The sequence below is a fragment of the Malus domestica genome, chromosome 17 (assembly GCF_042453785.1).
Source record: "Malus domestica chromosome 17, GDT2T_hap1".
Classification (NCBI taxonomy): domain Eukaryota; kingdom Viridiplantae; phylum Streptophyta; class Magnoliopsida; order Rosales; family Rosaceae; genus Malus; species Malus domestica.
Genome location: NC_091677.1, coordinates 10,620,722 through 10,648,033, shown reverse-complemented (window position 1 = coordinate 10,648,033; position 27,312 = coordinate 10,620,722). Strand labels below are relative to the sequence as shown.

The following is a 27,312-nucleotide window of genomic DNA, read 5'->3' as shown; positions in this document are numbered from 1 at the left end:
ACATACTACGTATAGTAAGAAAATAACTACCGTAACCTGCAAAATCTCAAGAATTCAATACGACACAATATTTCATAAATAAGTACATAACGTATGTAATCACATAATCTCGCATTAGCAAACATATCATATCGAGTGCTTATCGACACATGCTATGCACGAGTTCATGCAAATGTATTCTGACATAAACATGACTGGGTGTACCAGTGATTTACGACGTGAAAAGTGGAGCTATAAGCAGCACATACGAGTCCTAATTGCCTATAGCAATGGACATGACTGGCACTTACAAAGTGAACGTACAGTGCGATGTGAACATACACGTGAAAGATTGGCCTTGGCTCCGGCGAGTACTAACACCGGTGCAGCAAACGATGAGCAGATAACATAAATATAGTCGTGCCATAGTAATTTGATAATTCACATCAACATAATAGTAATAAGTAAAATATTAATCATGGTTGTAATTAAAACCCCATAAAAGTATGCATACATGTGCATCCCGTAGGATTTGGGATAATTTCGTAATTTCCGCTATTTCGCTAATTCTTATAAACATTAGTCTAATCTAGGCATACGTAGGAAATTCTCTTTCAAACGTATAAATAGAAACTGAATAAATATATAATATTTAAAAGTAAAGACCCACTCACAGATACTTGCGAGGCCGCATCCGTTTAAACTGGAATAACCAGAGTCTCTGATAATAATTGCACCTAAGCATAATATTAGGAACAATTAGTAAAACTCAACTTAAACGACTAAATTTGGAAAAACGGAGCGTGGATTCGGAACCAGAGCGGGGTCCCGAGCAAATTTTGTAAAAAGTCAACAAAAAGTCAACGATCAATCTTAAAAAGTCGACCGAGACGCCCCGATGGTCAACAGAAGTCAAAATCCTTGCCTCTAGAGGCATTTTCGTCAATTCACTCATTTAAAATTAATAAAATTGTAAAGTTAGGGATAGGTTGTTACATAATTAGTACCTTACAATGGGCTAGCAATAATGTGATTCAATCAGTTGTTTATTAACCATTATTTTTTCTATTCTTAATGTAAATTCAATAGAATGTAGAACAAAATTAAAGGATCGATTTTATGATTCAGCTAGTTTGATTGGTTTATCAAATTACTGATAATTTCACATTGTTAAAATCAAATGAACAAAGTGAAGTTTTCAGGCAAAATGAAGGTTCCACTTGTTTTATTCTTGAAAAGGAAATAGATGGTTGCTTCTCAAAATAGTTCACCATTTTGAATCGAAAAGACTGATGAAATCATTTAAGCATTCTCTGACCACCATCGTATAATTATGTGCAAGGAATCAAACACAAAACATGTCGTTTTAGAATACGAACTTGAAATTCGTCTCAACTACTGAACCACCTTGTAGTGATTTAAGGTTCCACTTATTCTATACACTCCAAATTTAATCATACCTTTTTCATCTACATATTGTATAAGCACTTTGTCATCATGACTCAATTACATCATCTGATATCGACGTTACTTGAAGCATAGCACCCTACAAAATAAAGGAATTTACAAAAAAAAAAATAAATAAAATAAAATAAAATTAGAATCAGTCGTACGTGTACGTGTTTGAAGAATCCAGACTATTTATATTTATGGAATCCAAAAAGCATGGACGGCTAAGATGAAGATGTACTCCAATGATCTCAAAACGTGGATAAATAGGCATTATACTAATAATAAATAGTTGGTGAAAAACAAAATAGTTAATCAGTTACTATCAACATTTTCTAATTGTGTTTACTGTATTCAAATCAATGATTACCCTTCCACAAGGGCGATTGTTTGACCGCGGCTCCCTTCTACTTTCCGTGCCCTTCTATTCGTGTAGTTACGATTAAGTCGTATTAACATTTTATATTACTATTCATTTTTATCTTATTATCTCTATAAAAAAATAATATAAAATATTGACATGACTTAACTGTGATCACACAAAATAGGAGAGCACGGAAAGTAGGAGGACATAGAATCTGCCTCCTTGTTTGAGTCCAAAAAGTAGGTCATTGATGTCTGGGAAGATATCATATCAACTTCCATGGTTTAAAACTACATTAATAAAACTCTTTTTGTCAACTAAATGAGGATAAAAAAAACATATTTATTTTCTATCACAACAAAAAAAATTTAAGACAATAATGTAATTTTACAAAATACAATTTTACTTTTTTTTTTAAACTTCACCTACATGTAAGTTTATCATCTCTAATTTAAATAAAAAAACAATATCTCTCCCTCTCTCCTCTCCTCACTCCCATGTTTTCTCTCACTCGCTTCCCCTCTCTTTCAATTTTAACAACCAAAGTAAAAAATTTCACACTTTATTGTGCGCATATACTAGTAGAAATTAAGAAAATATTTGATTAATCCTGGCGATCTCCGAGATTTTGGAATTGATGTGTGGAGTTTATAAAAGTTCTTCTCGTTAAAATGGTTTTTTCAAAAAGTAGGACAATGTATTAATGCTAAAAAAAAAAACTTAAATCAAAACAAATTTTAGAATTCACTGATTGTAAGTTTATAAATGTCATTAAATAATAAGTAATAAAAAAAAACTACAAACATAACTTTCACTACATAATCAAAGCGGTTCAATCTTAAACAAACAAACAAGAAAAAAAAAAGCTTTAAATACTCTAATTTTAAAGTTTCACTTGAATATACATCATTATTATATAATAAAATTGAAAAACAAATTGTTATTGACACTCTAAATATACCAGTGTACCCTCCAAATTTTTATATTTAGGACTGGTTTGAGATAGTGGTTCTTTTTAAAAAAAAAAAGGTTATTAGAAAATATGAAGCATCAAATGTCTTTGGTAAAACAATTTTTTTTTAATTGACATTAATGACAATAGAAAAACATAGAAAATCAGAAGTAGGGTCTACTATGCTTCTAAAAAAAGTGCTTATTTTTTTCAAAGCATAGTAATCAGTGCACATTTAATGAAATTTTCAAATACCAAATATATCCCCACATTTTTTACAAAATTACAATTATTGCTTTTACATTATACTCTTTGACAATTATTATATCATATTAAATAGTATATCATTTTTACTCATTTAATAAATTTAGAGCAATTTATATAAAAGTTTTCCAAACACTCAGATACTATTATTTTTTTTTTGTTAAAAGCACTTTTACAAAAAAAAAAAAGTTTACAAACACTCAACAACTTTATTTTATAGTTGTTTTTCTCACAACACAATAGAAGCAGTCTTATTTTCCCTTCAAATTTGAGCCCTTGTGTGATTGCACTTTTTGCTTTTAGGATTGAATTTAAATATTTACGTGATGACAATAAGGGGGCGAGGTCTTTAAGAAACAACGAACATAATCGCAATTAGCACAAGCCACAAACACTAGCAAGATAATGACACAGTACGATCACAATGGCAAAGCAATATCAAGGCAAGAACAAGAAGGGCAAAACAACTCAGCAAGGCAACAAAAGCAAACTGCAACAAATTTTAGGGCAAAGGGCAAAACCTAAAACATAAACTTTAGGGCAAGACAAAAGTAAAGCAATCCACGGAAAAGGAAGACAAGGTGAAGGCAAAGACAAAACAGTGAAGCGAGCACATCATGTTTCAAAGGCAAAGGAAACGAAAGCATAATCATCATTCTCAAGTGTCGGGCATGTGGGTGCATGAATAAACCTAGCTAGATTTGTGCACACACAGTGAAGCAAGCACATCATGATTCAACTAATAATCGAACTATGCTTATACCAAGTTAAACAAAGCATTTGAGAATTCTCTCATAATTTCACAGACACACTCACAAATCACAATCCTTTATTATTCTCTTCCAAAGGAAAACAAGATGCAATAATCCAAAACATGAAATAAATCAAACTTAATCGTACTAGAAAACCTATACCTATAAACACTAAGAAACTAATAAAAAAGATTTCGTAACTTTAAATTTAACCAAAAGCATTCAATGAACTTTGGTTAACCATAAGGACAAAATCAAACCACAGACTTGGCCCATTCGAACAATTTATCTCATATGCCCCTAACTCCTTCGGCCTTCACCTGTTAATTTTGTTTTTTTATGACATGAATTTGAGGTCGTCGTTCCATTTTTATTCGGATAAAGAGAGAGAGCTCTAAATGAATAAATGACGACTTCTCTGTTCGGATCTATAGCCTCGGCTCCGTTGATCAAAACTCTTGCCTCGGAACAAATTCGAGAGCCAGTTTTTTTAAATTGTAGATTTGTTTTACTGCGAATCTTGATGGTCATGTCCTTCGATTATGAATGAGTGCTTACCATGTGCTGGTAGTTTGTTTGTAAACTTGCTTTTTCATTTGTTGTCAGTTTGAATTGGATGAACAAATGTCCCTGTATTACAACCTGCAAAAATAGGGATAAAAACACTTTAAATACTTGAAAGAGTACAAGATTATCGTAGTATAGCAGCTCTAACAATGTCGTTTTTCACAGGGATTGAATGAATAATGTGTATCAAATCAAATCTTAATTAATTACTTGAAACAAAGTTTGAGAAAAAGTCGATTTTTGATTTCAAATACTAAAAACGAATTTAATAGAAAATAATTAAATAAAGTGATAAAATAAAATAAACTAAAAGAAAATAGTTTTTGAAAATTAAATTGTAAAAGCCTAAGGTTCCGCCGTCACCTTAACAATCCTATGCAGTTCTTTCAATTACTTATGAATTACACATGTATATTTGAAGATTAGGTTTTCCTAATATATGCCTACTTAGACCCCCAACATAGAGCGTATATTAAACATACAATCCGTCTGTGGTATTCAAATCAAATGTAAACATGCATGACTCATTAAGCTTTGTAAAACCTTTTGAAAAATCATACAACCCTTAAGACATGGTATTCATCCTAAGTGAACTTGCACATATTAATCACAAGAAGCGTTCGTCAACTTCAGGAACTGACCTCCAACCAAAATTGCATCAATTTACTTTTCTAAAAATCCTAATGGTAGCTAAGTATTAAGACAATTAAATAGTTTAAACCAGTGATTAATAATTCAAAATCTACATGCATAATATCATAAGTAAATTGAAAAGAAACTACATTTTCTTGCTAAGGCTTGTGGCCTCGCCCTAACAAACGGAAATTAGTACTAACAACTATAAAACAAAATATTATTAAAAACAAGGATAGAAAGCACCTTGAAAATAAACTTGAATTGTCAAAAGCAATTCTCCAACTAGTGCGTGTGTTCTCTCCCTTTCCCCTTGTCTTCTCTACCCCAAAAACCCTAATGGCTAAAAAGCCTTATTTATACTACTAGAAAATAAAACTCTACCCAGAAAAAGTCTTAGAATAATACTAGGAAACCAAATAAATTAAAATAAATTAGGAAACATAGTCATAAATTAACTGGTAAAATTCGTCCAAAATCTGCACTACCTCAAAACAGCCACGTTTCTAGATCTTCAGGGCTCCAAAACAGGCCCAAAATGGCTAGAATTAAAGCTAGAGATGTAGAACCCAAAAGACATCATCTTGGATGCCAAAAAGCCCAAAAAATCACAAAACGTCAGTTTGACAACACTACGCTCTGCTCCTTTGTTTCATCACTATAAATAAACCGCTTGGTATAAAATTATGAAACTTTGATACGATCAAGTCAACAGAATCACGAACATTCTCCAATTGGAATCACTCCAAAATTCATCCGTTTGACTATTTTTTTCTCTAGAGGAAGTCGAATGTCCTATATTAAGAATATAAATCAAAGTATCAAACTTCTCACAAAATAACTAATAAATTAATATTAATAATAGGGTAAAATATATAGTATAAAATCAACTTATCAGTCCCTTTCCATTTTGGAGAAGGCACATCGGTTCACATGGTTTATATGAAGCAGTTGCGACTGCTCGTATATGGGCACTGTTTGGAAACCGACGTGTTTGTTCGGTAAACAAAGCAACTTGTCTTCATTAGACACGACCCAATTGAAACGGTACTTTGATATTATTTCCTCCAACAATCTGACTTGGAGGATGGGGTGGGTAACATATTCATTTTTACTTCTCATACATCCCTTATTAATTTTTGTCATTTGATATTTTTAAATTATTAAAATAGTTTTTGATGAAAATATTTTTAAAACCAATTATTAATAAAAATGTAAATAAATCATGAAAAAACACTTAAACTTATTCCTAAAAAAAAAGACATAACTAGTGTGTTATTTCAGGAAGCAATACAAGTTCTTTTGAAACGCAAAAATATTTTCTCTAAAACTGTTTTGAGTCATTTTAAAAGTACTCCGAAACAAAACATAAATCTATTGTATACAATATGTTATATTTAATTTTTTTTATTATTTATCAAGCACACAAACAGTGAACCGCGTAATGGGGCACCTTTCAAGGGGTTCACACTTTGGTCAAAATTTCGACTAATCCAATTTGCCACCTAATGACTTAAACGCATCATTGTCCATAGATAACCCCAAAAGGAAGTGGAGACAATTATTAATTAGGAAAATGAACGACAATTAAAAAAAAAACTTTAATTTTAATGAAAGATGATAAATAAAGGTGTAGTCAATAGTATCAGAGAAAGGTAAAAATGTAAATTTTCATTAAAAATAAACAAACCAAGAGTGTTTCATTAAAACTCTCTTATTAATTTGTAGTTTGCTGGAATAATAACTCTTATTTCCAACTTGTTTTTTCTTTGCACCTTCCAAACCAAAAGTCGATCACATGAAATGGTTCACGTGGTTAAAACTTATTTTTTCAACGTGCAGTCACTACAATTTTTATGAGATTCCCAGCAACAATCCCTAACTAACAGGACTGAACCTTTTGCTGATTAATTAATCTTGTTGTCGAGGTTTTCTTAGACAGTCTCTAACTCGTAAAACCTAAAATTTTAAACTCAAAATGTTTAGGTTTTAATCTAGGAACAATTTTATGCTCCAATCCTTATGAGTTACATTTTTAGCTCGAAATTATTAAATAATGAATTTAGGATAATTTTTTCTTAAAGTAACTTAAAAAAAAAAACTATGTAGACTATCCAAATTTAATTTTATAAACATTTTAACCTACAAATATTTAGATTCCGATGAAAAATCACTAAAATAAAACCATGAAACTCGTGGAATACTATGAAAGAATATGAAACACATGAAATAATTTTTTTTAATTATTTTAGCCTTTGGATTTAAATTTGGACCATTAGATTTTTTTTTTATCGTTAGATTTAATCATATTAGATCTTAACTATTGGATTAAATCAAATTTTAAATATAAAATTAGAAAAAAATATACACATATATGATGAGCCAGTTGACTAACTCATGTGAGAATTCTTGGCTAAATTTGTCCTAGAAATGAGTTTTGCGTTAAAACTCATATTTGGCCCAAGGGTTGGAGTAAGTTGAGGTAAGTTTAAAACCTAAAATTTGAGTTTAACTCCAAGAATTGGAGTAGATCAAATGTGGGCAAAGAGATTGACCTATCGTCTTTGGCATATATAATTTCCGAAGTTTACTAATTCAATAGCTTTTACAGGAAAAATGTGTACAGATCTCCACAGAAGATGTCTTGATTACACCTGTTTGGACCCGATTTTACAAAATCAGTTCGGCGTTGGATGGACAAAATATTTGGATCGTTCCTAGGATAAAGATGTTTTTATTTCTCCGATAATTATTCTGATTAACGATATCTAGATATTATCAATCAGAATAGTTATCTTGGAATTTAAGTACATCAACAAATAGATTTTTATCCAACAAAATTGTAGTAGGATTCCATCTTGTCATATGGCCTTCATGCATGGTTGCGGTTGGATATATCAACATGGGGTTTGATTAGAGTTGTTAGGTGCATGGTCTTTATGCATGCATAGGTGACTTGCAAGTGCGATAAGTTCCAGTAGTAAGTTGGATAGGTGTCTGCAACGTGTGGGGCGTATAGACATTGAGAAAAACAAGGTGATTGTTTTGGATGTGAAAAGAGCCGTGTGTGACTATCCAACAAATTCAATGATGGGATAAAGTTAAGTCAAAGTGGGAATAAAACAGGATTAGTATGCAGAGTCCTTATGTGCTGATCGTTTTATTTCTCAGAATATTCCATTACAAGTCTTTAGGTGCAATTGAAATCCTCTGCTTATCATTCAGGCCGTGGCAAGCTAACTCGTCCCTATAAATACAAGATGTCGTGCAACATTTCAAGCTCTCCAATTCAACACACAACTGCCCTGCGCAAACTCTCTCAACAACTGAGATTTTTATTTTCTCTTTTCGCTGACACATCTTCCATTGGCATCAACAGCACTGTGAAAGCAACCGGTGATATCTTAAGTCTGCATAGATAGCTCTGTCACCGTAGGGTCAGCCGATCTCGCAGCATCTTCTGTTGGCATCAACAACACTGCGGCGAGGACGGTTGATTACCTATCCAAGTCTTGGTCGAGAAGGATTTCTGAATCCTTATTGGTTGAGGTCATCTCATCAGCCTTCTCGGTGAAGTGAGGTGTTACGAGTTACTACATTCGGCACATTGGAAGCCGAATTGGATATTGAACTTCACTAAGTTAGCAGCCTTGTCTTCAGGCTCTAGAACCCGAAAGTCGAGACGTGTTCCTTTCTCGGCCACAATCGCAAGATCAAGAAGTCAGCAGCGCACCCAACGCAACATCAACAAATTTTACTCATCGGTCGAGCTCGGTCGAGCTCGACCGACGAGTTGGCATGCCCTGCATTCACCAAATGACGTAGTTAGCTTATAGATTACTCAGCCTGCGCGCCACGTAGGCTTGGTAGTTTTTAGGGCCAACATTTTGGCACGCCCGGTGGGACCCAGTGCTAAAACTACGAAGTTCACGTGATATATCTCGATCAGGCTTTAAGGGATGAGTGTCATTGCCTATTAAAGAAGCAAAAACAACTTCTCGAGAGATTGGGAAGAAGTTCTGAAAGGCAAGAGGCCGGGGGGCAAATTTCCACTCCGGCCTCAACCAATATTCGGCCTAAGAAAATTGTTAATTTGGCCGAAGAACAAAGGCCACCTATTTTGCGGTCGAGACTGGAAGTGTGGTAGGCCTAGAAGAAAATGTTCAAGTTTCTGAGCCACAAATTGACTCAGAAAATGATTCGTCAGAGGAATGCTCCAATAACGAACAAGGCCGCAACATTGGCTTAGCCCAAGAAACCACGACAATTGATATGATTATTGGCGATAAAGCCGATATGGAGAAATCTCGTTCGGCTAAGATGTTTGAATTAAAAGTCAAAATTATTATGCCCGGGGGGGCATAGTAATTGTTCAATACATTCCGCAGCCGATGATAAAAAATATTTCGCCAAGTCGAAAATATTTGGAGGAAAATCTTTATTCGGCCTAGAGCGAAATCAATGTGAAGATTTTGTTATTACAAGATCTCGACTTGGAATAAAGCATCGTCGGCCTCCTCCTAACTATGGTTCGGCCAATTTTCTTGTCGTTTGTTAAATATATATATATATATATATATATATGTTATTTTCTTAAACATACGGCTTTGCAAGCCGATGCATAAGAAAATAAGGGGGCAACAACATTCTGGCCTAATAAAAAATTTGGTCGAATACACTTGTTTGACTATTTTGGCCAAATGCATTTAGTTGTGAACTTTGCTTACAAAAGCCTCGGCCTCGGCCCCATTACGAAACAAAGCATCAGTCAAAACATATATATATATATATATATATATATAAGTCCGGACGTCATGATTCCACTGTTCCCTTTATAATAGCTAAAAGGTAGGCTACTTTTTGTTGGTGATTTGGCGCATGATGTCCACTTTTGCTGCATCCTTTCTTGGGGTAGGCCGAACTGCTCATGAAAATTCTGCTCGACCTCGGCCAAGATTTTCTTGGCCTCGGCCCAATGTCTCTTCGACGAGTTACTTACAATCAAGATTCACCATGGCAAGTTATTGTTATATGCTGCTTAGCATGACCGAGGAGATTTGGTCGAGTAAAATTATTAAAGCTTTGTTTCTCGGCCCGCCAAGCATACATAAATTTCCTTGACCTCGACCTAAATGATTTTTTCGACCTGAAAATCCGAGCTACCAAGATTATTACTTCTTTGATCATACCTTTGGTCATCAAGTCGCTGGGCTAGCTTTCTCACCCTATCAAATGCTAATAAATAGAATGCATGCATATATGCATGTGCATGAAAGGGACAAGGGGGCTGATGGTTGCAGACTTTGTCAATAAAGTGATGTGGGAGGACTATAAAAGCACATATACACACACACACACATATATATATATATATATATAGAGAGAGAGAGAGAGAGAGGTCTCTTTCAAGACGTGTTAGGCTATGGAGTGGATTCCTCGACCGTACATTTCTTCGACTGAGCTAATTTCCTTAACCATTCGGCCTATGGGCCGAAGCTCAAGGAAACTGGGGGGCAATGTTTGGACCCGATTTTACAAAATCAGTTCGGCGTTGGATGGACAAAATATTTGGATCGTTCCTAGGATAAAGATGTTTTTATTTCTACGATAATTATTCTGATTAACAATATCTAGATATTATCAATCAGAATAGTTATCTTGGAATTTAAGTACATCAACAAATAGATTTTTATCCAACAAAACTGTAGTAGGATTCCATCTTGTCATATGGCCTTCATGCATGGTTGCGGTTGGATATATCAACATGGGGTTTGATTAGAGTTGTTAGGTGCATGGTCTTTATGCATGCATAGGTGACTTGCAGGTGGGATAAGTTCCAGTAGTAAGTTGGATAGGTGTCTGCAATGTGTGGGGCGTATAGACATTGAGAAAAACAAGGTGATTGTTTTGGATGTGAAAAGAGTCGTATGTGACTATCCAACAAATTCAGTGATGGGATAAAGTTAAGTCAAAGTGGGAATAAAACAGGATTAGTATGCAGAGTCCTTATGTGCTAATCGTTTTATTTCTCAGAATATTCCATTACAAGTCTTTAGGTGCAATTGAAATCCTCTACTTATCATTTAGGCCGTGGCAAGCTAACTTGTCCCTATAAATACAAGATGTCGTGCAACATTTCAAGCTCTCAAATTCAACACACAACTGCCCTGCGCAAACTCTCTCAACAACTGAGATTTTTATTTTCTCTTTTCGCTGACACATCTTCCGTTGGTATCAACAGCACTGTGAAAGCAACCGGTGATATCTTAAGTCGACATAGATAGCTCTGTCACCGTAGGGTCAGCCGATCTCGCAGCATCTTCCGTTGGCATCAACAACACTGCGGCGAGGACGGTTGATTACCTATCCAAGTCTTGGTCGAGAAGGATTTCTGAATCCTTATTGGTCGAGGTCATCTCATCAGTCTTCTCGGCGAAGTGAGGTGTTACGAGCTACTACATTCGGCATATTGTAAGCCGAATTGGATATTGAACTTCGCTAAGTTAGCAGCCTTGTCTTCAGGCTCTAGAACCCGAAGGCCGAGACGTGTTCCTTCCTCCGCCACAATCGCAAAATCAAGAAGTCAGCAGCGCACCCAACGCAACATCAACAAATTTTACTCCTCGGCCGAGCTTGGTCGATGAGTTGGCACGCCCCGCATTCATCGAAGGACGTAGTTAGCTTATAGATTACTCGGTCTGCCCGCCACTGTTTGGGCCCAAAATAACAGTTTGGGCCGAGTGTAGGGTCATTCTCGGCCCTGGAGGCCTTGCGGCAAGAATACCACAGATCGTTCAGTATGTGGGCCTCCAAACCTAGGTCGGCTAGGTCATAACGCAAAAGGTCGAATCCTAGTGCAATAGGGACTCTCGACGAGACCAATAATCTAGAAAGCGAATCCGGCTCAGTTAAGGACTAGATTCGTAGTCCTAGCGGAGATAGGACTGATCGAGGGGATGTTAATCCGGAGAAGGAGACCTAGTCCAAATAGGATTGGAACTCGGGCTCGATGTGTTGCTACTATAAATACAAGCCATTCAGCAACTGTGGAAGCCCCCACAAAATCAATACAAAATTGCCCTGCGCAAACTCTCACAACTTGTGATTTTTCTTCTTCCTTTTTCGCTAACACATCTTCCGTTGGCATCAACAGCACTGTGGAAGCAACCGGTGATATCTTAAGTCGGCATAGATAGCTCTGTCACCGTAGAGTCAGTCGGTCTCGCAGTATCTTCCGTTGGCATCAACAGCACTGCGGCGAAAAAGATTGATTACCTATCCAAGTCTCGGTCGAGAAGGGTTTCTAAATCCTTATTGGTCGAGGTCATCTCATCAGCCTTCTCGGCGAATTGAGGTGTTACAGTTATTACATTCGGCACATTGAAAGCCGAATTTGATATTGAACTTCGTAAGAATAGTAACCTTGTCTTCAGGTTCGAGAGCCCAAGAGGCCGAGACGTGTTCCTTTCTCGGCCGCAATCGCAAGACGCAGAAGTCAGTAGCGCGACCCAACGCAACATCAACAAATTTACTCCTCGGCCGAGCTCGACCGACGAGTTGGCACGCCCCGCATTCACCGAAGGACGTAGTTAGCTCATTAATTACTCGGCCTGCGCGCCACGTAGGTTTTGTAGTTTCTAGGGTCAACATTTTGGCACGCCCAGTGGGACCCAGTGCTAAACTACGAAGTTCATGCCAATTGAAACACGATCGGTAAAAAAGAAAACAACTATGGGAAAGTCGACAACCGATTTGCCGAATCAAAGCCTGGGACAAAGTGTGCCGCAGGCGCAGAATCCCCTTAGCGCTGTGACACCTGAGTCCACGAGCGCGACTCGCCGAGAGAGAGAAGTTAATCTCGGCGGTCAACTCCGTGGTTTAGAAATCCCTAACAGAAACACATGCGTTCTCAATGAAGGGATAGTAGAGGAGTGTGACGAGGATGGTGGTGAAGGATCTGACCCACCAACGAGGTCGTTTCTCCGAAAGCGACTAGACGAGCAGTCTCGGTCAGTCGAGCAGACGTTCAGTCGAGGCATTGACAAGCTGCATGACGCGATACTCAGTTCCAATGATCGACAAACCAGGCTGCTCGAAATGCTGGTTAGTCAAGTTGGTGGCAGCAGGCCTTTTGATCTTCGCCAACATTGTTTACCAGGAAACAACCCGGTACCGATTGTACCGGCCGAGCCTATTCCTGCCCCGCTCAAACCAATTAACTTGGAGAAAGGAGGAGGGTCGAATAGTAGGTCAGACGGGACCGACCAGAGGGTCGAAGCAACACCTGTTGATATGACCGAAGTTCAGCGGATGATCGACTCGGCCATGAAGAAAGGGCCGAAGTTTCCCAAGTTTATTCATCCGTACCCAGCTTATGTGGAAACGTTTGGTTACCCGAAGGGTTTCAAGATCCCAGATTTTAGTCTTTTTGCCGGTGAATCGTCCCTGTCTTCGTTGGAGCACGTGGCTCGTTTCACCGCGCAATGCGGAGATGTTAATAGTGATTTCCACAAGTTACGGCTGTTCAATTTTTCATTGACCGGCTCGGCATTTGCCTGGTACATCAATCTCCCGCCTAATTCCGTCCAAAACTGGGAGGAGTTGGTCGAGAAGTTCCATGAGCAGTTTTATCGGCCGGGGATGGAGATGTCAGTCTCTTCATTAGCACGGATGGCTCAAGCATCTGATGAGTCACCAATGGATTATCTTACCAGGTTCAAATCGGCTAGGAATTGGTGCCGAGTGCCTTTACCCGAAGTCGAATTTGTCAGGCTTGCTTTGAACGCCCTTGACGTCGAATACAAAAAGAAATTCTTGGGGGCAAATTTTCGGGATATGTACGAATTGGCCCAACATGTCGAGCAGTATGATTATTTGCTCCGCGAGGAAAAGACTTCGAAGACTCCAACTAGGGGAACGATTTACAAGAACCCTACTGTCAATTATGCATCAACCGAGGATGAATGTGTTAGTGTGGATGCGGCTGAGATAGTAATAGATAAGCCATACATTTGCAAGGCATTGACTCAGATTGATTCTAGAGAAGCCAAAAGTCGCTCGGCCACTGAAGGAACATCGAAACCGTCAAAGGTTTATACTTTTGATATTACCAAGGCTGACGTAATTTTTGACCAACTGTTATCAGCAAGAATCATTAAGCTTCGGCCCGGTCATAACATTCCTAAGGCCGAAGAGCTTAAAGGAAAGGTGTATTGCAAATACCACAATTCGAGCAAACACACGACAAACAATTGCGTCGTATTTCGCGATAACGTCCAAAGCTGGATTGATAATGGCAAATTGAAGTTTCCCGAGAAGAGGATGAGTGTTGATACTGATCCATTCCCCACGGTAACAGTAAACATGGTCGACGCGTACCTACCCAAGGACAAAGGGAAAGGCAAGGCTGAAGTGGTTGAGACACAACGCCCGCGGAATCAGAATGTTCGGCCACGGTTCATGGCCGATTTTCGTTCAAATAAACCACCTACGGCTTTAACGGGGCCCGCTATTGTCAAATCTATGATGGATTATAGCACCGATGAAGATAGTGGGACGGCGGTTTTGTGCAGGAAATGTAGAGCGAAAGTCGACAGTGAACCAGAGGAGAAGCCTTCTTCGTAACCCGTGGCCGTAACTCGGCAAAAGATAGCCAATGAAGGCCAACATCATGGGGTTTTTGGGAGGCTCGGTCCTAAAGTACGGATGGAAGAGACACCCCCGGTCAGGCGGCGCCTCAATTTTGATGCTTCATTTTATGACGATGATTACTATAAGCGTAATTCTAGCAGTTCAGGATCATCACGGAGTCAAAAAACCTTCAAGCCTCGCGAGCCTAGAGACCAACGTTGGTATACATACCATTCTTCGAAGGGCGTCTACACAGCGTTGTCCAAATCTCAGAAACGCCGGCATCAACGGATAGATTGCATGGCTCGCCGACGAGCAGCCCAAGAAACTTCGGCCCCTAAGTGGCGGCCGAAGGATACAGTTGCCACTGATAAGGAGCGACCACCTCCAGCAATTATGACAGAGTTGGCTCAGGGGAAACGGCTGGTCGATCAAGATGTCGAGACCATGTTTGAAGAAGCTGATAAACGGATCAAACTTCTCATTCGACCAGGGGAAATGAAGGCACGTCTTGAACATTTCAGGCAAGAGGCCGAAAACAAATTATCCCCGCCAGTTATACAAGAGCCTTTGGTCAAAATTTGACGGAATTTGCATCCCCCGTTCCTTGGGGAGTCTTTGGAGTATATGCAAGAATTTCATAAGAATCATTCGGCTAACGATCTGTATGGTTTGCCGAAGGCATGCCAGGACACCATCGATCTGATCCTAACTTGTCCGGATGCTGAGCGGATCATCCAGAAGACCTCAGATCCAGGATTGAAAGCAAGGTTCCAGCACATACGAGAAGCTCGTGTCTTTGGATTTGAAGTCGACCTGTACACCGATATCAATGCAGCCGACCTTCCTTTCTCGCTGGAGGACCTTCAGTATTTACGATATCACTTTGAAGTATTTTCGGTGGTTTCTCTCTTCGGCCTTACGACCGATGAAATCGCACGTATTGCCCGTCTGGATGCTTATCTCAACACTAGGGATGCTCGGCTACACTACCAGGAGCAGGTTCAGGTCCTGACCCCAAGTTCATTGTCAATCTCAACCTTACCTGAGGCGGTCACGCAGAACCAACAAGTCGTCGAAGCAGCTCCGCCGAGTGACGTCATTGAAGAAGGGACAGAAGAGTCTCGTTGTCCGACTTTGACGACAATTGAGTCCGTAGTCGCCGACCAACCGAACGAGGAGGGTCTTGACCAGATGGGCCCTTCAGTCCTGGATAATATGGAAATCAGTATGGTCCATGTGTTACCTGCCGATTTTCAATCAAGCACGGCTCAACCAAATTTCCTTGATGGAGATGTGGTTGCCGAGGAACCCGGCCATGTTGATTTTGTATCGATTGCTGAAGGCGAGTCAACAGCAAAAGATGATAGTCTAAAGGTCGCTTTGGCCGAATTGTTCCCTCGTTCATCGTCGGCCAAGCTTCACCATTTAAAGCCACTGTATGTGACGGCCCACATCGAGGGATATCCAGTTTCTAAAGTTTTTGTCGACTGTGGAGCTACCGTTAATATCATGCCTTTGAACATCATGAAGGCCTTGCGCCGTTCAAATGACGAGCTTATTCCGTCAGGAATCACAATGAGTAGTTTTGTCGGTGACAAATCCCATACCAAAGGTGTACTACCGTTAACTGTAAATATTACCGGTCGCACCTATATGACCGCCTTTTTCGTGGTTGATTCCAAAACCGAGTATAATGCATTGCTCGGCCGAGATTGGATTAATCAAACCAGTTGTATTCCTTCATCATTGTACCAAGTGCTTGTCTTTTGGGACGGTAAATCGGTCACTGTTCATCCGGCCGATAGCCAGCCTTTCGAAGCTAACATGATCCAAGCACGGTATTATGACGATCATGTCGGCTACATTACTTTGCAAGGCTTCAATGAAGAGGGACGGCCAACTCGAATTTCCGTTCAGAAAGCTATTGAGGTTGGCGCCGAGACTGTCCAGCAGGATTCGGCGAGACTCGGATTAGCTAACTTTCTCCCCAAAGCCAATGTTTGACACCGATCGGGAAGCACGCAGGGCCGCGGTTTCATCTACTATGGAACGACTGCTGGCCCATTGGTATACGATATCTAAACAACCAAATTCGGGCGTCAACCTCGTCGAGTTCCTTGCTGAGGGAGATAATGGGCCTGTATTATCTTTTGATAAAATTCGAGCCGCCCCGGCCGAACTCGAAGATCATCGGCCCCTTGTTAAGGACCCTTTGGAAGAGATTAATGTTGGGACGGCCGATGACCCACGGCTTTTGTTTATTAGTGCGTTACTTCCTCAACGAATGAAAGACGAGTTTCGTACCTTGCTTACGGAATTCAAAGATTGTTTTGCTTGGAGTTATCATGAAATGCCCGGCTTAGATCGTACTCTGGTCGAGCATGAATTACGTATTAAGCCCGGATTTAAACCTTTCCGTCAGCCACCTCGTCGATTCTCGACCGAAGTACAACTCAGTGTCAAGGACGAACTAGTTCGGCTTTTGAAAGCCGGATTCATTCGGACAGCTCGATATGTCGAATGGTTAGCAAATATCGTTCCTGTATTAAAGAAAAATGGGGCACTGCGCATCTGTACCGATTTTCCCAATCTGAATCTGGCAATTCCCAAAGATGAGTATACAATGCCGATTTCAGATCTGTTAATCGATGCAGCGGCAAATCACGCGATCTTATCCTTTATGGATGGACATGCCGGGTACAACCAAATATTTATTGCCAAAGCCGATGTGCACAAAACTGCTTTCCGTTGCCCGGGGGCACTCGGCACTTATGAATGGGTTGTCATGCCATTCGGCCTCAAGAATGCCGGCGCCACGTACCAACGGGCGATGAACACCATCTTCCATGATTTAATTGGTACCATCGTTGAAGTTTACATCGACGATGTTGTCGTCAAATCTAAACGCCGGCGGACACATCTGGACGATCTCCGACATGCTTTCCTTCGCATGCGTCAGTACAACCTTAAGATAAACCCTGCCAAGTGTGCCTTCGGTGTCTCGGCCGGGAATTTTCTTGGTTTTCTCGTACATCATCGGGGGATTGAAGTCGATGAGAATAAGGCACGTGCAATCATCAGTGCTCCACCACCGACTACGAAGAAACAACTGCAGTCCTTACTCGGCAAGATAAATTTTCTCCGCCGATTTATATCTAACTCGGCAGGAAAAATGAAAGCGTTTTCCACGCTTTTGAAACTTAAGAATTCGGATACATTTGCGTGGAGGACCGAGCATCAGGCGGCATTTACACAAATCAAAGTCTCCCTCACAACGCCGCCTGTTCTTGTTCCACCTCGGCGCGGTAAACCCCTCAAACTATATATTTCGGCGGCTGAAGAGTCCATCGGCTGCCTCCTTGCCCAAGACAATGATGCCGGGCGAGAGCAGGCTATTTTTTACCTCAGTCAAAATCTTAATCCACCGGAGATCAATTATTCCGCCGTGGAGAAGCTCTGTCTTGCCGTGTTCTTCGCCGTCTCCAAACTCGGCATTACATGCTTCCGTCGGTCACACAAGTCATTGCCCAGACCGACGTCATCCGGTACATGCTTACCCGGCCGATCGTAAAAGGGAGAATTGGGAAGTGGACGATGGCGTTGTCCGAGTTTAGCCTACAATACGTGCCTCAGAAAGCTGTCAAAGGCCAAGCATTGGCCGATTTCCTGGCTCACCATCCTTCCCCCTATGGTTTTGGGGACACCGATGTCGAAATCGGCATGGTTGAAGCACGTGACAACTATTGGACGATGTATTTTGACGGGTCCAGTACTTCATCCTCAGCCGGCGTTGGAGTTGTCATTCAATCTCCTAATCATGATCGTTGGTATTTTTCGCTTAAGTTGGATTTTGACTGCACCAATAATCAGGCCGAATATGAAGCCTTAATCATTGGCCTTGGCCTCCTTCATGACTTGCGGGTCACCCGTGCCCTCATCCTCGGTGACTCTGAACTTGTGATCAACCAACTTAATGGATCTTTTCGATGCATGAGTTGTACCCTGGCACCCTACCACATGGTTGCCAGCTATTTGGCCGAGTCCTTTGCCGGTATTACGTTCGAGCATGTTTCCCGGATCCATAATACCTACGCAGATAAGTTGGCTCAAATTGCCTCTGGCGCACAACTCCTGGGGGGCAAGCTAGGCCGAGAAATACCGGTGCTACGACAATTATACCCGGCCTTGGTCAACCAGCAAATCCTCCGGCGCGACGATGTAATACGCACTCGAGTCATGTCTTTACCTTCGTTGTTAGACCGACAAGATACTATAGAGGTCTGCACCGTCGAGGCAACACCATATGATTGGAAAAAACCCATTATGCGGTACCTTGACAATCCCAATGAAAAACATAGTCGCAAGACACGAGTTCACGCCACGAACTATGTCACGTACCAGAACGAGTTATATCAAAAAGGGGAGGATGGATTACTACTGCTATGCCTCGGCCCTCAAGAAGGTGCTCGGGTGATCTCGGAAGTTCATGAAGGGGTTTGCGGAGCTCATCAATCCGGACGGAAAATGCGATGGTTACTTCGACGGCACGGCTATTTTTGGCCAAGGATACTAAAGGATTGTATCGAGTTTGCACGAGGATGCGTACAGTGCCAAATCCACGGGCCAATACAAAGGGTCCCGGCTGAATCGTTACATTCGGTCATTAAACCATGGCCATTTAGAGGATGGGCCATGGACGTAATCGGCAAAATCACGCCGACTTCTGGAGCTGCTAAGCATGCATGGATAATAGTCGCAACTGATTACTTTACTAAGTGGGTCGAAGCAAAATCATACGCCGAGTTAACATCTAAAGAGGTTTGCGACTTCGTGGAGGAACACATTGTGACCCGGTTCGGTGTACCGGAAACGATCATAACCGACAATGGAACAATCTTCACAGCCGAAAGGTTTAAAGAATACACGGCAAATTTGAAAATTCGGTTGGAACAGTCCACACCGTATTATCCACAGGCGAACGAGCAGGCCGAGACAAGTAATAAAGTGTTGATCGGCATCCTCGAAAAAATAATAAAAGAAAGGCCTGGCATGTGGCATTTGAAGTTGAACGAGGCATTATGGGCATACCGAACGTCGCCCCGGTCGGCGACCGCGACAACCCCATACGCATTAACCTACGGACACGATGCAATGTTACCAGTCGAGTTGAGCATAAATTCGTTGCGATTAATTGAGCAAAGTAGTTTGTTTAGCGCCGAATATAATCAGTCCATGAGACAGGAACTAGAAGATTTGGAAGAAGCGCGGCTTGACGCTTACAACTTGTTGGTGGCACAAAAACAGATTGCCGAGCGGGCCTATAATCAAAAGGTGCGACAGAAAACATTCGGCGAGGGTGATTTAGTGTGGCAAACGGTGTTGCCCGTAGGAATAAAAGATCCTAGGTTCGGCAAGTGGTCGCCGAATTGGGAAGGGCCGTTTATTGTGCATAAAGTATACGGAAAAGGGGCGTATCATCTTAAAGACCGAACCGGTACGGTCCACAGATTACCGATTAATGGGAAGTTTTTGAAGAAATATTATCCGGTCACATGGGAAATGCGGGAATAGTAAACCAGTCCATTAAAATTGATAAGTATTTACAAAATGAGTAGGTCAGTTGGTTTACATTCAGATACATTTAAGGAGAAGAGGGAAGAAGAGTGCTGAGCAGAGCCTTCAACTCCAACCACCGCACGTCGGCCATGAGGACTTCGGCTTGCCGATTCTTTTTGTCCAGCTTCAGCCGCTCGACCCATTTTTTGGCTGCCGCATACTCGGTGAGGCGATCCTTCCCGCCTGACTCGAAGTCTTTAGCAAGCTCGGAAGCGATGGCCGACCGACGTTGTGCTAGTTCGGCCATCTGACGATCGAGCTCGGCTAGCGCTTCTCCTTTTGCCCGAAGATCGTCAATCTTCGGACGGAGGGTGTCTTGAACGGCCGTGGCAGCTTGCAGGTCTTGTTCGGCCTTTAGAGCGGTCTGGAAGATACTAAATGTCTCCCGAACGCGCTCCAAGGTAGATGATGCCCGAACAATGGCATCTCCGCTCAGGCGACCGTCAGCTCCAAGGTCGTTCAGACACACACCGAGCAGATCAAGACCGTTGCGCTCAAGTACTTGCGATGATGAGAGCGACAGGACTTCTCGCAGCTGGGTTAGGGCGCTGGGATCGGCAGCTTCGGTCGTAGCGGCCTAAGGACCAGACTCTGCAGTAGTACTGGAGAGGAGGGCTTTGAATTCGACCTCCCAGGAAGCCTGCACATACAAATCAGGTTAAGTTTAAAAGAAGTCATGACAGGAGTAGCAAGAAGGTTTCATTTTTTTAACCTGCCAAGAGGAGACCTCGGCCATGTCTCCAGGATCGTTGGTCGAACCTAAAGAACTCAATGGCCGAGCCCAGTGTTTCAGGTTGCTTCTCAATTCACGCGGCCGATTGAGGTTATCTATGTTTGATGGCCATTGAGGCGGCCACGAAATATAGATAACGCCCTTCGGCGCGTAGAATTCTCGGTGAAAAGAATGTACAGGCACCTGACATTTATTATTTTCCTCGTTTAGAATTCTAAAGAAAAAAACAATCAAGGAAAGATGGTCGAATGTGCTTACAAAGGCTGAGGTAGCCTCATGTGGAGGAATGTGGAAGCCCTGGTCTTGAGGATGAACAGGCGATTCCGCCGTTGCCTCGGGTTCCTCGACCGGTCGTTTGCCACAGTCGGCTGTGGAAGGGCCGACTGGAACAGCTGCTTCAGAGGAGGCAAGGACGTCCTGGTCCTGAGAGGGAGCGAGAGGTTCGGCCACCGGGGTCGGTTCCTCGACCGGGCGCTTGCCACGATCAGCCGTGGAGGGGCCGGCTCGAACCACCGTCTCAGACACTAGAGGAGGTGGTTGGCAAGGATGAGGACGGTGTGCCGGCGGGACTTCATCGCTCCCCTCGCTTTCTTCTAGAATGAAGACCGAGGGCTTTGGATTTTTCGGGGAGGTTTCCTCGGCCGTAGAGACCACCTGTTGAGGGACAGGTGCCTTCTCGACGGAGGGAGGTACGACTTGTTTCTCGGCCAGGGGTTGGCCGGCGGCTGGAGAAGGGGAAGCACTGGGAGTCGTCGTCCCCGTAGTGTGACTGGAGATGACGTGGATCTCCCGTGCACCTTTCTTTGCCAGTTGTTTTACCCGCTTGGCAGGCGGCGGAGGTTCGATGACCGGATCGGCCTCTGGGTGAGGTCGTTTGATCAGCACTGCCCGACCAGCAGCTTTATCCCTTTTAACCACGGCCGATTTTTTCTCGACCGTAGCCACGGCAACAGCCTCCGCTTTTCTCGAAGGCCGACTACCTATAAGGATAAAAACAATTCAGTAAGGCAAATCAATATGCAAGGTTGAAAAAAAAAAAAAAAAGCAACTACCTTGGGGTTGGGGGGCAGAAGACTTTTTAGGTCGACCACCAAAAAGTGTGTCCACAATGGTATCGACCGAGACCCCGAAAAAACGTTGGGTGTAACTGTCCCACCAATCACCGAAGGTGTCGGTGCAAAGGGTTTCTGGAGTGGCCGGTCGAAGGCGAAATTTCTGGCACCGTTCCTGGAACTCCTTCTTGGCGTCGGCGCACTCCTTCTCTGAGGAGCCAGGTTCGCGTCCGCGACTTAGGACGGACCGAGAGGAGAGAAGGGGGACTGGGCTACCTTGGAGGTAGCCAAGCTGCCGAGCAAGGAAGTTGGGATGATACACTTCCCACCCCGCTCGTTTTCCATCGCAACCGAGGGGGAGGTCGCGAGCAAGCACGAACGACCCCCAGGACTGACGAAGGTCGGCGTCTTCATCTGCGCTCCACGCCGATATAGGTAGCCTGACCGAGGAAGGATATGCCCGACGATGACATATCAGGAACTCATCGTTGGAGAGATCGTCGAGGGCGAAAAAGAATTTAAATATTTCTTCGGCTCGGTGAGAGGGTATTGGTCGAGAGGCCAGCTGAGGTCCAAGCGCCTCTGTGGGTGAGAAATCGACGATTGCTGGCCGAAGGGAGGCGAAGTACACTTGGAGCCAGAGTTGGAAGACCCAGAGAGGACCATTCTGGTATGGGTCAATTTTGTGCAGGGTTGCCTCGGCCAGGCAACGGAAAAGTTGGGCGAGAATGTTGGAACTCAGTGCCAGGACGTGTCCACTAGCCAGGGCTTCGGCTACCGGCATGTTCTCGACCAAACACTTGTTTGACTTGGTACAACAAATGTATTTGTTGTACCAATAGAAGAGGAAGGCTTCATGCTCTCCCTCTCGCAGGTCTTCTTCTCCTCGGCCGGCGAAGTGAAGATAGAGGGTGTTGTAATTACAGAAGTTCTTGTGGAGCTTCTGAATGTCTTCCTTCGACGGGATGTGACCGTCACGGTTCAGGGTCTCGAAGGCTCGACGGTCGAAAAGCTTCTTCAGGTCGATATTCGACGGGTGCCCAGAAAGTGTCGCGTCGACAGGGATCCCGGTTGCCGAAGTCCCCAGAATGGCAGTGATATCCAGGATGGTGGGGCCAATGGGACCCAGAGGAAGAACCATTGTGTTGGTGGCCGAGCACCAGAAGCACAGAGCGGCTAGGAGAAGCTCCTTGTCGAGGACGACTTCCATGGATAAAATGAGGATGGCGTCGTAGATGCTGAGGGCCTTCCATTGCTCGCCAAAGAGTCGTTCCATTCGAACAACCCAGGCTACCCAGGTTGTGGTCGTCGAGGGCCAGGAGCCTTGGGGTTTCGCTGCCTCCTATCTTGACCATTCAAACCCTTGGAACAAGGGTGACAAGCAATGTTCCTGAAGAAGTTCGGTGATAGTTGATGGTACGGTTGCTTTGAAGAGAGGGCCCAAGATTTGGTGAACGGTGCTCATGTCACTTTCAAACCGTATAGTCTTGATCGAGCTCCGATCAAGAATCTTCTGATGCTGGTCACATTCCTTGGAAAGCTTGGAGATGAAGGACGCCATTGTAAGAAGGAAGCACGGTGTAAAAGGGTTTTCTGGGTAGGGAGATTTGAAGACGAAGACTTGAAAAAGAAAGGTACTGGAAAATAAGAGCGAGAGTTTTTCAGAAAGTTTTGGGAGCGTAAAGTGCGAATGAGAGATTTTCAGTATTTATAGGCTTTTGGCAAGAAGGGTAATCGTTTGAAATTCAAAACAAAGGGGCAAAATCGACCGAAAGAATCGCTGATCATGATGAACATTTGGGAAATGCAGTTGAGAAGACCGAAGGTTTCAGATGTTGGGGGCGCACGATTGCGTGTGACGGCGAAATTAATGGCGGAAGACGTTTCGACGCCTGCACGATGACAAGTGGGCTCACGAACTAAGAAAGTGGCTCGCGGATTGAGATAGTGGTCATAATGTCGACGGTTCAGGCAGCCGCACGCCTTGGACGTCATCATTGGGGTTGGCCGTATTAAAGGACGCCACGTGGCAAGTTTGGTTAGCAGGATCAAGATCGTGCAATCGTGTTCAATAAATGCGCCTTGGAACTCGGGCATTAGGGTTCTGAGTGACAGATTCGCTTCTTCAAGGCCGAAACTCGGCCAAAGAATTCAGGCCGAAGACCTCAGAAGCGAGGGGGCAATGTTTGGGCCCAAAATAACAGTTTGGGCCGAGTGTAGGGTCATTCTCGGCCCTGGAGGCCTTGCGGCAAGAATACTACGGATCGTTCAGTATGTGGGCCTCCAAACCTAGGTCGGCTAGGTCATAACGCAAGAGGTCGAATCCTAGTGCAATAGGGACTCTCGACGAGATCAATAATCTAGAAAGCGAATCCGGCTCAGTTAAGGACTAGATTCGTAGTCCTAGCGGAGATAGGACTGATCGAGGGGATGTTAATCCGGAGAAGGAGACCTAGTCCGAATAGGATTGGAACTCGGGCTCGATGTGCTGCTACTATAAATACAAGCCATTCAGCAACTGTGGAAGCCCCCACAAAATCAATACAAAATTGCCCTGCGCAAACTCTCACAACTTGTGATTTTTCTTCTTCCTTTTTCGCTGACACATCTTCCGTTGGCATCAACAGCACTGTGGAAGCAACCGGTGATATCTTAAGTCGGCATAGATAGCTCTGTCACCGTAGAGTCAGTCGGTCTCGCAGTATCTTCCGTTGGCATCAACAGCACTGCGGCGAAAAAGATTGATTACCTATCCAAGTCTCGGTCGAGAAGGGTTTCTAAATCCTTATTGGTCGAGGTCATCTCATCAGCCTTCTCGGCGAATTGAGGTGTTACAGTTATTACATTCGGCACATTGAAAGCCGAATTTGATATTGAACTTCGTAAGAATAGTAACCTTGTCTTCAGGTTCAAGAGCCCAAGAGGCCGAGACGTGTTCCTTTCTCGGCCGCAATCGCAAGACGCAGAAGTCAGTAGCGCGACCCAACGCAACATCAACAAATTTACTCCTCGGCTGAGCTCGGCCGACGAGTTGGCACGCCCCGCATTCACCGAAGGACGTAGTTAGCTCATTAATTACTCGGCATGCGCGCCACGTAGGTTTTGTAGTTTCTAGGGTCAACAGCCACGTAGGCTTGGTAGTTTTTAGGGCCAACAACACCATAATCATAATATTACAACAATAAAGAGTGTGATGTTGTTAGTACCTGTTTACTTTCGCATTATATTCATATATGCTTACTTTTCTTCATATTAAATGAAATACTCCTATTGGGTTTATGAAGGAATCATGATGAGGATAATTCTAAGAACATTTTTACATTGTCGATTTCAAGGTTGGTTAATGTCATTTTAAAGTAACTTGACACATTCATTCCTCCCTTCTTTTTTATTTATAATTAACAAGAAGTTAGTTGGTCTTTTTTAATTAAAAAAAAGACGTGTTTGATAAAATATAAGATTACAACTAAGAGGGAAAAACTTAGCTCATGTCATAAAGGATTAGGCGAGTCTGATTGTACATAAGAACTCAGACTGCGGTTGTTAATTCAGCCTACCTTTCCCCATTCATAGCAATTGAAAAGAGCCAGGCCAGGCCAGACCCCAATAGAACCCCCTGTCCCCCTAAATACGTGAACCAAGAAAATCCAATGAGTCGGAAGCTGAAAAAGATTACTAGGAGTTAGTTGGTCCCCTAGTATCTCTTTTGTCATTTGTATATTCATTTTTGCCTTCCCATTTTTTGTTATTTAAGATAAATAATGAAATTTTGTAACTTTAAATAAATATTAAATGTCGATTTTCATTTCGAAAGTATAACAAAATTTCTGCAAGAATTCAAAATAAGGGCAGCACCTTTGCCTTCGGGGCAGCCTCTATATCAAGGGTAATTCCAAATTCCAATTGAGTAGAGGACTTCAATCAAGTTGAGAATTAAAGAAGTAAATTACCCCGGGGAATCTGCTCCCGGGTCGTCGCTCTTTCTTGGCAAATACTAAAGAGATTTTTTTAACAAACAGAACTTTCATTGAACTCTTCATCTCATCTTATAGCTGTCCTTTTGACGAGTCAATTGGGTCAAGGCCGAACTTAGTAAGCACCCCTCGGCTTTTCAGAAAGGGGAGTCAGTGGACAAATACAGACTGAAAACGACGGATCGGTCGACGACCACGACGAGTTCAAATTTGGGCTAATTAAGGTCAAGGTCTTCTGTGGGTGTCGGATTAGAGAATTTATGAGAGGGAATAGGACCAAAAGGTTAGGATGAGAAACTAGGGAGAGAGAGGTACTTCCATTTTTATTCCTGGATTCGGACGAACATGTAATTTGGTTGCTGAATCCAGAATTTCTCCTGATTAAGGGTGGCTTTATCTTTCATGAACGCCGAAAATAATTTTCGAACAGTTGGAAATTGCTTACGAATAACTAGTGCGTCTGCTGTCAGGAAATTCTTTAATTGTAAGGTCATTGATTGTCGCCTTACTTTTCTAAGTTCCTCTAGAAATTAGAAAGTGAGTGTGAATGCATAAGTCGTATTAGTCCATGACCATGATCATATTGACCTTCATCATCAATTAGTGTCGAAATCAGAATTGAGTCATTGCTATTTTTGGCCTCAACTTCATATATATTTGTTTGTATATTGTATTTGACTTCTATAAACAGCTAAAGTAAAATAAACTACAACATCCTCGTCATACTTCTTCTATTTTCTTCTATCATATTTTTCTTCATTTTTTCTCTTCTTGTATGAAATACGTTAGTTGAAAAGCCTTAAACAGCTTCAACATTACTCCACACAGTATCGTGCATCCACTAATTCAATATAATACATCTCGGTACATACATTTCGATATTGACATTTAGGTACATTAGTTCAATATAATACATTTCGGTACATATGTTTTGGTTCTTTATAATATATTTCGGTACAAATAAGTTAATTTTACATATTTCGGTATGTCATATGTGTCCCTAATTAACCCTTTCTTTTAATATTTTCTCATTTATGTTCATTTATAATTAAAGAACTAATAATTAAAATTTTAATGTGGAGACATTAAATAAAAAAAATAACAAAAATAGAATATAAATTTTAATAGAAGTACAATTCAAGGGCTTAAATTGAATATATAATCTAGCACTAGGTTTTTTTTTTTTTTTAATTTTAACATTTGTGCCACTGATGTTCTTTCATAAGCATATAAAGTGGAGATATTAGGACTAATCGTGTGATGGACTCATGTTTTACAAGCACTTTTGATGACAAATTTTTATTTTCCCTTATAAAAGGTTTGTGTGGAAGATGTATTCATGAA

The 27,312-nt window shown here is 41.9% G+C and overlaps 1 protein-coding gene across 1 annotated transcript; it reads left to right on the top strand.

The window, feature by feature from the left end:
- The first annotated feature begins 18,187 nt into the window (after positions 1-18,187).
- Positions 18,188-19,295, top strand: LOC139193350 (uncharacterized). The gene is made up of 2 exons (XM_070816344.1): positions 18,188-19,125; positions 19,202-19,295. The coding sequence occupies exons 1-2, from the start codon at positions 18,188-18,190 to the stop codon at positions 19,293-19,295; spliced, it is 1,032 nt and encodes a 343-aa protein (XP_070672445.1).
- The last annotated feature ends 8,017 nt before the right edge of the window (positions 19,296-27,312 follow it).

What these genes read in the sequence shown, in the direction of transcription:
- LOC139193350 (XM_070816344.1), top strand. Translation starts at nt 18,188, where the DNA reads ATGGCGTTGTCCGAGTTTAGCCTACAATACGTGCCTCAGAAAGCTGTC. An exon ending in TCCGGACGGAAAATGCGATG is followed by an intron (nt 19,126 to 19,201) that starts GTTACTTCGACG and finishes GGATGCGTACAG; the next exon opens with TGCCAAATCCACGGGCCAAT.